General features: G+C 35.6%; 1 protein-coding gene across 6 annotated transcripts in view; it reads left to right on the top strand.

Moving 5' to 3' along the window:
- CEMIP2 (cell migration inducing hyaluronidase 2) overlaps positions 1-12,981 on the top strand; it is a 70,542-nt gene that overhangs the window by 37,166 nt on the left and 20,395 nt on the right. For all 6 annotated transcript variants that reach the window (XM_074361692.1, XM_074361693.1, XM_074361691.1 and 3 more), the window contains 5 exons: positions 1,709-1,797; positions 6,155-6,286; positions 7,748-7,783; positions 8,401-8,556; positions 10,797-10,974. In XM_074361692.1, coding sequence (XP_074217793.1) covers positions 1,709-1,797; positions 6,155-6,286; positions 7,748-7,783; positions 8,401-8,556; positions 10,797-10,974 — 591 coding nt within the window. The remainder of the gene's footprint in view (positions 1-1,708; positions 1,798-6,154; positions 6,287-7,747; positions 7,784-8,400; positions 8,557-10,796; positions 10,975-12,981) is intronic.

Below are 12,981 nucleotides of genomic sequence, written 5' to 3'. Positions count from 1 at the left end.
TAATTTAAAATGATACAGGTCAAGTAAACTAAAGGCCATTTAGGAACTCTAATTTCCATGACATTTGGCATTCATTCCTACCTCCCTGGTGATAAATACATCTGGTTCATTTTATGCTTATAAGGCATCTTGATATTTTCATTATACGATAGATTCAGTGCCCAGATTCTTTGATCCACATCAAAATTCAATTAATACTTTCCATTTACGATATTCAGAGGATCCTTTAAAAACCTAAGTGTCATATAATTTGAAGAACTTAGAATCATTTGATGAAGACTTGAGGGAGGGAAAAACTTTATACAGAATTATGGTTTTTGTGAGCTGAATAGTTGATTATGGCTAATAATGATTGAAAGCAACACTTTAAAATGGAAATTCTTAAAATTTTCTAATTATAAGTGGTATTACAAAAAACACCTTATTCTAATCAATTTTTTAAATGTCATATACCATGAGGACATGTAGTAATCTACTCTATTAATTTTTAAAATATTAGATCTAAGCAATGAGTGGATGATTATGTTTAAATTAAATCCAGAACAATATCTGTCTGACTGCCTGCTGAGTACCATTTAGATGTCTCAGGGACACATAAATAAAATGTGTTCAACAGGAAAATCCTTATCTTCATCCACAGACTCATTTCTGTATCTCTGTTTCAGTGAATGAAGCCTCTAGCCACCTAATTGCCCAAATTAGAAATACATGAACCTTTATTGCTCGCCCTTAGACATTTTGTTAATTACTAAATGGTATCAGTTCTACCTAGTAAAGAGTTCCCACTCTATTTTTCCTGTTACTACTGCCACAAGTCTAGGTCATCTTTATTTCTCTTCTGGATTACTGTAGTCATCTCCTATTTTTCCTCTTAGCTCTTCTTTTGTCCCTTTCTAATCCATCATCCATCGTGTAGTTACAGTATTCTTTCTTAAAATGCACTTGACTACATTGCTATTATTCAAAGTCCCTTTGTCTTGACTCTTCAGTGTATCAGCTGTGCATCATCTGGCATTTGCTTCTCTTTGTTCTTCTTTCTTAACTTTCCTCCCTCCTTACATTTCCTATATGGGATGTTTTTTCCCTCAGATGTGCCATGCTTTCTTTCATCTCTAGACTTTTTGTTCAAATGATTCCCTTGAGTACTTTCCTCTGGGTTCTTCAGCTGTTTCCCACCTACTCCCTGACCTTCATCCCTGACCTGTTCTTTCGTGTGGTTAATTCCTCCCCATCCTTCAAATTTCAGCTTTAGAACATCACTTCTTTTAGGAGACATTCCTTGAATTCTCTCTCTCCCACCTTCACAAAAAGTCTCATCTTGGTGTCTTTCTTATGTGCTGCCAAAGCATCATCTCCTGCCTTTGATGTATATTTGTCCTATTGGATTATAATTGTTTATTTGAGTGCATGTCTTCCTGATGGTTTATGTGTCAGTAACAGCAAAGACCATGGTTTTCTGGTTGATATATAATGCTTAGTGCGTACTTTAAGGTGGGCACTAAATAAATGTTTAATGAATGACCAAATAAATAAAATTATAAAAATATACAGTAAAGTAGATGTTTTTGCAATACCTTTGTTTTGCTGTTTATACCTCCTCCCTCCTCTTTTGGTAGATGTGATGACCTGAAACTGATTTTCATGAATCATTATATATGTATATAACTTGGGATTCATATTCATTTCAGTCCATTATTATATTTTCCAGGCTGGCTTATTTATTGACAAAGGTGTCAAAACAACCAATGCTAGTGCTGCTGACCCAAGAGAGTACCTCTGTTTGGATAACAGTGCAAGGTAGAACCAGTCCTTTTAAATCATACTCAAACCATATCTTGCCAAAGGAAAATTTTCTGAGTTAAGCCATTGTGCTCTTTTCTCCAGTAACACATTTAAAATGAAGCTTTCAAAGTTTGTAGGAGAGTTTTGTAAAAACATTTATTTTGCTGTTCTAGGTCCTGTGGCTGGGCTATTTTATCTTTTTGAGATGCCAAAGAAACTGCTGCTTTTTCTCTTTTTGACAGTTGTAAATTGATGTTACAATTGTAGAAAGAGAAAGAAAAAGAAGAGAGATATGTTGAAAAAGGGTCCAAATTTGGCCTAAAGTAGAATATGATTCACTGAAAAACAAGTTGAGCTAAGATGTTTTAATATAATCTCTGAAAACCAAGGCATATGTAATTTATTGTTAGTGGTCAAAATGGAATGTTGCATTAAATCTATTTCAAAGGGAAAAGTCTCAAACTTGATGACCAAGCTAGTTCTGGGTCGGTTGTTTGTAGTCTCAGATTCACATCATAGCTGGGCTCTATGTTACTCTCCTTTATAACCACAAATGTGGTTGGGATATGGATCAGCATTTTAACAGAGGTTTTTTGTTTTTTGTTTTCTGTTTTTTGTTTTTGTTTTTAAACATGCTATAAATGAGCCAAAATAAATAAAATGTCTCCAGTGGAAACAAAATTTTCTGGGAAAGATGGCAGCTTAAGGTCATATTCAGTAGAAACCGTGTGCGTGTAATTTCCTATACTTCAAGTTGATTGACCAACTAAAGGATTTGAAAAGGTGCTAGATTTAATAGGTTCCGTTGGCAGTCATTTAAGAAAAGAATGCCAAGCGCTGTTGTTCACAAGGGAATCAAGTAAGAGCCACACTGTAGGTCGGTGAAGCAGGATCCTTGAGACAGAGTAATAAGACGTGAGGTCAGGAGAAAACTGAGGAAATAAGTTAGTAAAATTGCTCATCATTAAAGGTCAAGTTGAGCCTGAAATATTTTAAAGCAATGATTGGAGAGCATTTGAGAAATGGAGAAATTGTGGGCATTGGTTAAATAAAACACAAGGCTCTGGACACCTAATAGCTGACATGGAAAAAGAGGAGATAAATTTAAAATGAAAAAGGAGCATATAGGTAACAACAAATTATGAACCAAGAAGAGAATATTAACTAACAAAACAAAGAAATCTTTGCTAGGAGATTGCTGCTGCTTTTCAAAAGAGTTTAGTATAACTGGTAGAACTAGTAATGTGTGCTTTGCTAAGTTAGTACTAACAGAAAAATCTTTAAAACACAACACAATTGACTCTCTTACCTGCCGTAAAAAATTATGTGTGTGTATATGAATGCATGGATAAGAAAATACATTTCAGAATCTACTGATATTTTAATTATACTTGACAATAAAACAATTTATTCATAATGGCTTAAGTTCTTTACTGGGTGTGTGCATGAATTATGATAATGGTAATCTTTGCTCTGCTCTCCATTACTTTTCTTATTAGTTTATAAATGTATACACATTGGTAAGAAATTAGACTCCATTTGGAAGTTGTTAGTGAAAAGAACTGATTATAGAAGGAAAGTAACAAGACATTTGGCAGCTAGTAAAGATATTTAATTTTGTATAAACTAATGTATAAAATATGCCCACATGCATTCATACAGTCCAGACATGAGTGAAAATGATAAAACTCAAACACAAATGAGTAATGAGCCAGCCCATGAATTAAACATCAGGTTCATGGGACCCAGAAGATATTTAGTCTTTTCATCAAAGGGGAAGTTGACTCAATAGTTAATCAGATGAGCCTTTGTGTCTTCAAGATGTGAAATTACAGGAATCCAAAGATAGGATATTTTAGCCCCAGAAAGCTCTCAATTTAAGATTGGGAGATTTCATCTGAAAGTAAAAGAACATGAGAACTAACTTGTACATTTAAAGCAGAGGACAATTAAGGGAGGATTGGAAAGTGTGCTGAAAACTCATAAATGAAGATGATGGAAAATTAGGACAATTAACTGCATTTTCTACATACCATGTGGAAAAGAGGATGAAAATAAAAGGTATCCACGCAAGTGGTCAACGATTGATTTATATGGATAGGAATTTCAGTAAAAGTGAGATGGCTACAGCAAATATCAGATGTTGCTGTATTGTACTTTTTTTTTTTGGCTTTCTTTTAGAACATTGTGTAGTTTCCTTTCCAGAACTTTTCCATCTGCTTGATATTATGTAACGACTGCAAAGCTGTTTGGCAGCAACTACAATGCCAGAAGAGTGGGTGATGGCTCAGAGTCAGACTTTTTACCTCTTGGGTCAGAGCTATTTAGTGTAAGGGGTCACACTCACAGTCTAAGGGTGGATGTAATGCTTTCCAGGTTGGTCTCCTTACAGTCCATTCTCTATAATCCTTTCACCAAGTAGCGGTGAGATCTGGTTCTATCACTTCCCTGATTTCATGTTTCTGATGACTTTGTATTACACTTAGTTATTTACCCACCTACTTTACTGAGGTATGACTGAAATGTAAGAAGCTGTGTATGTGTGATGTATAGAACACGGTAAGTTTGGAGATTAAGTACACACCCATGAAACCATCAAGACCATAGGCATATCCATCACCTTCCAAAGTTTCCTTCTACCTCCTTTATGGTCATCATTTTAAAAAACTGTTTTTTAATTTAATTTTATTTGCAGTAAGAACACTTACCATAAGATCTACTCTCTTAGCAAGTTTTAAGTACCCAATACAGTATTTTTAGGTATAGGTACTATGCTGTAGAGGAGATCTCTAGAATTTATTTATCATATATATAACTAAAGCTTTGGTACCCTTTGACTATCACCTCCCCATTTCCTCCTCCCTCCAGCCCCTGCAACCACCATTCTTCTTTTCCCATTGCATTTAGGATAAAGACCCGCATCCTCACCTAGCACATGCCCTCCTCTCTGTCCTCTTCCTCTTGCTTCTTACCAGCCAACCTGCTTTCTGTCCCTTGAACACACCGAGCTCACTTGTGCCTAAGCACCTTGCACTTGCTGTTTTCCATGTGTAGCTGCTTCTCCCATCGTACATACTTGGTGAGCATCTACTATGAGCCAGCAAATTTCATAGTAGCATTTGTACAAGTGATATTTCACGATCATATGACTGAAAATCTCAACCTGCTGAATTGGTTTTTGTAAAGCTGTCTATTCTCTGCCCCCTCACCCAGCTTTGTAAGATTAAGATGGAAATGATCTTTTTTTTTAAATTAGGTGGCCTTATAGAATTATTTGAGTTGTTATAGTTAAGAGTTTTTGACATCGATTTTTGTGGCCTTTCCATTAGGATCTTTGTTTTAGAAGGAAGTGAAAGAAAAAGTAAAGTTCAGTCTTTATAGTTAATAAGTCAATTAAATACAACCTATTTTTTTTTTTAAAAGTGCTGATACTATTTTTTATTGAAGTATAGTTGATTTACAACATTATGTTAATTTTGGGTATACAACACAGTGATTTAATATTTTTATATTGTACTCCATTTAAAATTATTATAAAATAATGGCTATATTTCCCTGTGCTGAACAATATATCCTTGTTGCTTATTTATTTCATACATAGTAGTTTGTATCTCTTAATCCCACACCCCATCTTACCCCTCCCCCTTCCTCTCCTCACTAGTTTGTTCTCTATACCTGTGTGTCTCTTTCTATTTTGTTGTATTCATTTGTTTGTTCTGTTTTTTAGATTTTTAGATTCCACATATAAATGATAACATACAGTTTTTGTCTTTCTCTGTCAGTGAGATGTTCACTAACCATAATACCCCCTAGGTCCATCCAGTTGCAGATGGCTGAATTTCACTTTTTTTTTATGGCTGAATAACATTCCATAAATATAGTCTATTTTAAATTTAGGTATTTTAAAGATATTGAACCCAGTTTTATCTCTATATCTAAAACATTTTACCAGCACACAACTCAAATAATACTCTGGTTCAGATATATGTATGTTGAAATATGTGATTAATTTGTTTAATAAGTTTATATTAATGTCATGTAGCTGAAGAATTTGTGAAAACATGCCATATTTCCTGATCTGAGGTCTTTGTTTATTTTTGAAATGGTTTCAGTGTTCAGAATGTTTTGCAGTGTCCATTCTGTAAGTTGATTTTTTAAAAAACTATGAAATATGAAAGCAGTTCTTTGGAAACTTATAATTTTTTTCAATATTTAAAATATAAGTAAGTTCTATCTTAAGATTTGTTTTTGTTTTGTTTTAGTCAAATTTAAGTCCTGCTTTTTGAAACTTAAGCTTACAATCGTAAATAGCTGATTTCCATTGCCTTTTCATTACTTTTAAAAAATGTCCTTTTTTCCCCCCAATCCCAAGGTTTCGGCCTCATCAGGATGCAGACCCTGAAAAACCACGTGTTGCTGCTTTAATTGACAGGCTTATTGCTTTTAAAAATAATGACCACGGAGCTTGGGTCAGAGGGGGAGACATCGTCGTTCAGAATTCAGCGTGGGTATTCTCTATGAAGTTATTATCTGATGACACTGATGTATTTATTTTTAAGGCTATTTTTAAAAACCCAGTAGACTGAAAGTACCATGGTGGTTTCTGGAATCATAGTATCATTACTAATAGACAGGACAGGCTCTGAGGAAGTATGCTAGTGTTAACTGACTGCAAATGTTTGGAATTGTCTCATTCTGCTGCTTTTATTGGAACTGAACTTGTCTGGTGACATGAGAGCTTTTTGATGAGATTGAACAGAAACTGGGAATTTAACTTTATGTAACAAACATGGTCTATGTCAGAAAGCTAAATAAAGATTTTGAAACTACCTAGATTTTTTTCCTTCTTCTTGGAAACTCAGAGTTTCCTGATGCTCTTCTTTCACCGCCATTCAAAACAAAAGTTTTGAATTCCACCTTAATAAGTCTGTTGACTTATGTCTTAACATGGACTTGAGGCAGTAAGCATCTCACTTCTTTTCCATTTGTATAATTTTAGGAGAAGTCTGATATATCTTGAGCTAATATTTGATGTTTAAGAGTACAGAAAAACATTGTTTTTTCCTGGCTGGCACTGACATTAGCTTCTTGGCATTTTTACCATCATCTCTGACTTTTCTTGTGCAAAAAAATGGATATTGTATAAAATCTATAGAAATGGCTTGGGTATTAATGTTGAAAAGTTTTGAAGAAGATACCATGATCTAATTGTTGTTAAAAATAGCTGTTCCTTGGTTTTTGTCGGGGATTGGTTCCAGGACCCACCATGGGTACCAAAATCCTGATGCTCAAGTTCCTTATGTAAAATGATGTATTATTTGCATGTAACCTACACACTTCCTCCTGTGTACTTTAAATCATCTCTATATTACTTATAGTACGTAAGACAATGTAAATACTATACAAATAGTTGTAAATACAGTGTAAATGCTGTGTATATAGTTGAGAGCACTGGAAAAATTTAAGTTTGGCTTTTTGGAACTTTCTGGAATTTTTTTCTGAATATTTTTGATCTGCAGTTGGTTGAATCTGTAGATGCCAAGCCCACAGATATGGGGGCCAGCTATAATGATAAAAATTATAATTACAGCTAATACCTTATATGCTGCTTACTCCATGACAGCGTTCTAAATGGTTGAAACTAATTAGTATTTTAATGCTTTCAAGTATTCTATGAGAAAGCTTATATTATTATTTCAATTTATAGGTAAGAAAATTAAGGGACAGACAGGTTGAGTAACTTGCCCAAGTTCACACAGCCAGTAATTGGCAAAGCCACGGTTCAAATCAGGTGCCTTTACTGAGGAGCCTTGTGCTTTTTAGTTATTAGAAAGTGAAACTTGTTTTGTGGCCTTGGAGAGTAACATTGGCAATTCCTGGATTTTATGACAATTAAATATTGAGAGAATTACCTCTTATTACATGATGTGATAAATTGTTTCCTAATTATCTTTTTCTCTTACAGATTTGCAGATAATGGAATAGGACTGACCTTTGCCAGGTTTGTAATTACTTTAAAAATACTTACCTGATTTTTTTCAAACTGTAAGGTAAAAAACCCTTGTTTTTTTTGTTTGTTTGTTTTTTTTTGTTTGTGTTTTTGATAACCCATGGGAACGTTGTATCATTTATTAGCATTAAAAAAATGAGCTCTCACTTCCTGGTGCCACTAGAGGGCCAAAAATACATTTTTACTGAATTCATACCGAAGTAGTAGGTTAATCTACCTGAAATTACATAGAAGGGTAGGTTCATTATATTTTTTGCTTAGGAGAAAACACTTGAGCTTTAGATTAAAGATCTTAAAAAGTAGGCGAATAAAGAGGAAGGAAGTAAAACCTGGGAGCAGATTAAATATTTTCTTTCTTAGAAGCTGTTCTGATTTCACAATGTTCTTTAAGAACTGAGCTTTTTATATAGTATCTTTATCTCCAGATAATAATAAGAAGTATGTTCATAATTTGGAAGCACTTTTTGATGACTTGCTAATATGTATTAGAAAAAGCTACCCGCTACTTTGAAAATTTTAAACTTTTTAAAGTTATAGCTTGCCTTCATTTGAGGGTCAATTTTAATTTCCTAGAGATGAGTGGTTAATGATTATTCTCATTTTAACAGTGATGGAAGCTTCCCAAGTGATGAGGGTTCCAGCCAAGAGGTATCTGAATCTCTCTTTGTTGGGGAGAGCAGGAATTACGGCTTTCCAGGTGGTCAAAATAAGTATGTAGGCACTGGAGGAATAGACCAGAAGCCTCGGACGTTACCCAGGAACAGGTAAGTGTTGCTTCATCAGAGGAGTGTTAGATTTAACAACAGATGAAAGCCTAACTCTTACAGAAGGTTCTGTGATGACCCTTCATGGGTTGGTTCCCACCGTGACACTTTCCCCACCTTATTATTATTAAAGTGGTTATTATTACTGTTACTATTGTGTATATTCGCTGGAATTCTGGAGCATTAGGTATTAAATACTTTATAGATTTCATTATCAATTTTATAATGAAGGAACCTATCTTGTTTCTTTGTTTTTCTGTTTTTCTTTCCTTGTATAAGACCTTATATAAGCTGGTTATCTTTTTTTTTTTTTTTTCTTTCTTGAGCCATAGAAAGTTGCCAAACCATAAACTGTGGACATTGGTTTGGTTTTCCCTCAATATGTGATGTTAGTTTTCAGAAATAGCCACTGGAAAAAGGAAATTGCCTATTGAAAAAAGTCCTAGAAAATGAGTTGATAGACGCCAAAGCTGACTCAAAACCTAACCACAGCTGTATAATTGTGATGTTTCAGAAGTTGAAGGGGTACTGGGGTAGACTTTTGGCATGTTTTCTGTCAAAATAATCACAGACTCATTATAATAGTACTTAGCACTGGAAAGATTCTTCAGAGCTTTTAGGGAACTATTACCTAATCTATACCTCAGTTTTGAGACACAGTTTGGAGTTGTTCTCATTTTACTTGTAAGAAAACCAGGTAGAGAAGAACTAGTGTTCTAAAAGCCTTACATCAGAGCTGATGTCAGAGTTCATCAAGCATCAGTTTCCTTAAAGCTCTACACTGTGTCTGGATATTGGGCTAGGACAGGTCACGGGGGGTGGTCAAAAAGACTGCTGGCTTTGGGGGACAGATGGTGAGGGTTGGCAGAAGGGCTTAACTAGCTTCTCTCAAAGGGCGACCAATGCTTTGCTCCTCTCCCCTGTGCTTGTTGTTGGGAAATATTGAACATCATTACTGTGTGCTACACTATGTGTAGAACTCCTGTTAGTCAGTTCCTAGGAAAATAACTTCTTAGACTTTCAATAGCTAACATTTATTAAATGCTTTTGATGTATTGGGCCCAGTTCTAAATACTTTACTATTTTTTTTTCTAAATACTTTACTGTTTAGTTAATCCTTGCAAAGCCCAGTGAGGTAGGTACTGTCATCATCCTGCTTTCTAAATGAGTAACTTACTAAAAGTAGCAAAGATGGGACTCAAACCCTGTTAGTTTGGCTTCAGTGCTCTGCTGTTTACAATTAGGCTATAGCTGCCTCTTCCAATATGTAGATTAAGGAAACAAAGTTGTATTAGTTGGGATATGGATTGCAGCATGATGGTGGCCAATTGAATACCATTGTTTTTATTTTACACTTGCCTCCAGATTTATTTCAAAATGCTTATTGCTTTTTTGCTAAGGAGGATTTTCCAAAATGAAGATTCCTCATTGGTTAATGGATTCAGTTTTTATTCTACTGTATCTTTACAACCTTCTATGGGAGAGGACCATTTGGGGATATATCCTTAGAAATATGTCGAGCCATAGATTTTTAACCGGGCTGTTTGATTTTATTGTCAACATACATGCTTTTATTGTACAACACTGCCAAGTTGTAAACTGATTAGTTGCTGTAGAAATCCTCTACAGTGTCATTAAAGAACTTTATAAGGGAGAAATCTTAAGAGATCCAGAGTGTTACAAGTTTTGTACATTAATTATAGTTAATGATAAAGGAGGAAAATGAATAAAATGGATTTCTCATCCTAGCCATCTACTTTGACATAGTAAGTCTTGAGGATTTACACTTTTATACTTTTAAGTATATCATTTCTCCTTATTACTATCATTCAGTGGCACAGAGAGAGTCTTTTGTTCTCATGCTAGAGATTTTGAAACCAAAACTATAGTATGTTACCAAATGAAAGATCTTAACTGGGTTGATTCAAGGAAGCAAAAGTCACCTCTTCACAGAGGCCTCCATTCTGTTCAAAATGACATCTCTTTCCTACCTGGTCCATTGTATTACTATGTCTTTAACTTCTCCAAGCACTTATTATCTGAAATGGTTCATTGTTTTCCTGTTTGCCTTTCTCACTGCAGTATGTATTTCATTTGATTGGCGATCTTGCTTGGTTACCACTATATCCTAGAATTGTGTGTGTGGGATATTCAACAGTATTTATAAAACAACTGTGTAAGTGAAGTGCTGTTAAATTTATGGGCCCATATGCATTAAATAAAGTCTTATATTTCAACAGGACATTTCCAATTAGAGGCTTTCAGATTTATGATGGACCCATTCACCTCACCAGGTGCACTTTCAAAAAATTTGTGCCAACTCCAGATAGGTATACCAGTGCTGTTGGCTTCCTCATGAAAAATTCCTGGCAGATAACCCCCAGGAACAACATCTCCCTCGTGAAGTTTGGTCCACATGTAAGTATGTTCACATGGTTCCCACACAGTGACTATGGTGGAAAGAGGAGGGATGACACATTTCTAAAGACGGAAACACAAACAAAGGATTTGTACTGAGTTTTTATGACTGGGAGGTGAAATCTATGCAAGAGAAAACTAATTCCGCATACTCTGTCCCACTGAGTTCAAGGTGAGAACTGAAGTCCCATGGGACCTGGTGTATTTTTGATATTCCAGTGATATCTTCAAAGGGAAAATGGCTTAAAGTGATGACAGAGGGATGGGAAGTGAGAAATTTTGTAGGAATCAGGACATATAATTTTGGGAAATTCTGTATAACAATCCATGAAGAGATTTGGGTTCTACCTGGTATTTTACTTGTCTGGGGCCTATTCTTCTGGGAACTAGAGGATAAAAAATTGCTAAAGAAGAATACTGAGGTGGTACGAAACAAACTGGGTTATTTCTGATATAAACTGTTGGAAGGTTTTTATGAAGATTGCGAAGACGACTTAGAAATAATTGTTTACAATGCAGTAGCCCACAGAAACAGTTTTCTTAGTAGTTTCCTCATTACTACCCCTTTACCATTAGTGCACAGGACAATCTGGTTATATACCCCCAGCCTCCCTGCATCTTGCCACTTCTAGGATGACAGTAGCATAGAGATTACGTCTCAGACGGTCTTGCTTTCTGCTCCCACAGGCAGTCAGGACTGGAAAGTGGCTGATAGGTCTCTCATCCATGACCACAGGCAAACTCTGTGGTTGCCCAGTTTAAAACAGAACTTGGGATAATTTACCAGTCTCTATCTAGTTTTCTTGAGTAGCTGAGGCATGGAACAGGCGTGCAGGTGCTCCAGAGAAAGAGGAAGAGCTACACGAGTGGCTAGGGCCCCACATAAACAAATAGGGCTTGTCTTGGATTACCTCTTCGGTATAGAGGTTGGCTGTTCGCTTACTGCCCTCCCCACGCATAAAGTTTAGTGACCACTGACGTGGTACTACTGAAAAAACAGTTTTTAGATGTTGCATTTCTTGCAAAGCTCTAGAGTTCTAACAGTCTAAGAGAATCCATGCTAGTCACGCAAGTCTAGTGTTTCATCAGCCTGGAATTCTGTAAGGTGGCAATGTCTGGAACCATTCTTAGAGGGAATGGTCTGCCAAATTTGTTCGGCCTAAAAAGGTGGACTATATACCCTAGACTTTTCTTAGATTTAATCATAGGAGGTATAAGGAAAAACAGAAGAGCCTAGAACAAAGAACTCAGAACCACTTGTCCCACACATCGCTGATTTTCCATTGAGTTGCTTATTTAGATGTTCACTTGATTGTAAAACTTCCCAGGACAGTGAGTACATTTTAGAGATGTACCTGCATGGCTTGAATAACATTAGTAATTTACAAAAGAAGCAGCTAATAGACGATGAAGCATGTCACCTGCAGATTGCTTTGCAGCTGTGTACTATGTGTTCGATAAAGGCATTGAACTAATGTTACCTGACATGAAAATTACTGAGCTGGGCTTGGTCTGTGTTGAGGAGAGAGAAAATAACACAGACTTTTCAACAGCTTCTAGTGAGTTCAGTGGTCTCCCAGCCATACCAATGCAGCACTTAGACTGTGTTCCAGTTTGGAACTGTACTTTTTTGGTGGGAGACATAATCAGCAAGTAACTAAAGCATTTGATGTGAAATAAAATGATTAGTTCAGGAGATAGAACTTTTAATAGATCTTTATATAACTGAGGTATATAATTTGCATAGAGGGAAATGCAGAGATCTTAAGTGTAAAGTTTGTAAGTTTTAACAGGTATGTGTGACTACATAGTTCCTCTTCTCACAACTGTTCTAGTTTCTCTTACCAGTTTTGTCTGGGAAACAAATAATAGTTTTTAAGTTGAAAAGGGAAGACACCAAAGATGAAGTTGAACATTTGATGTTTGAACTTTACAAGGCTTTGGGAATTTTTTTCCCCATGCATGTCATAATTAATCAAAAACTTTGGTTGATAAGTATGAACGGTG

Source organism: Camelus bactrianus, chromosome 4, assembly GCF_048773025.1.
Source record: "Camelus bactrianus isolate YW-2024 breed Bactrian camel chromosome 4, ASM4877302v1, whole genome shotgun sequence".
Lineage (NCBI taxonomy): Eukaryota > Metazoa > Chordata > Mammalia > Artiodactyla > Camelidae > Camelus > Camelus bactrianus.
Note: the sequence above shows the minus strand (reverse complement) of the source record. Positions and strands in the feature narration are given on the sequence as shown.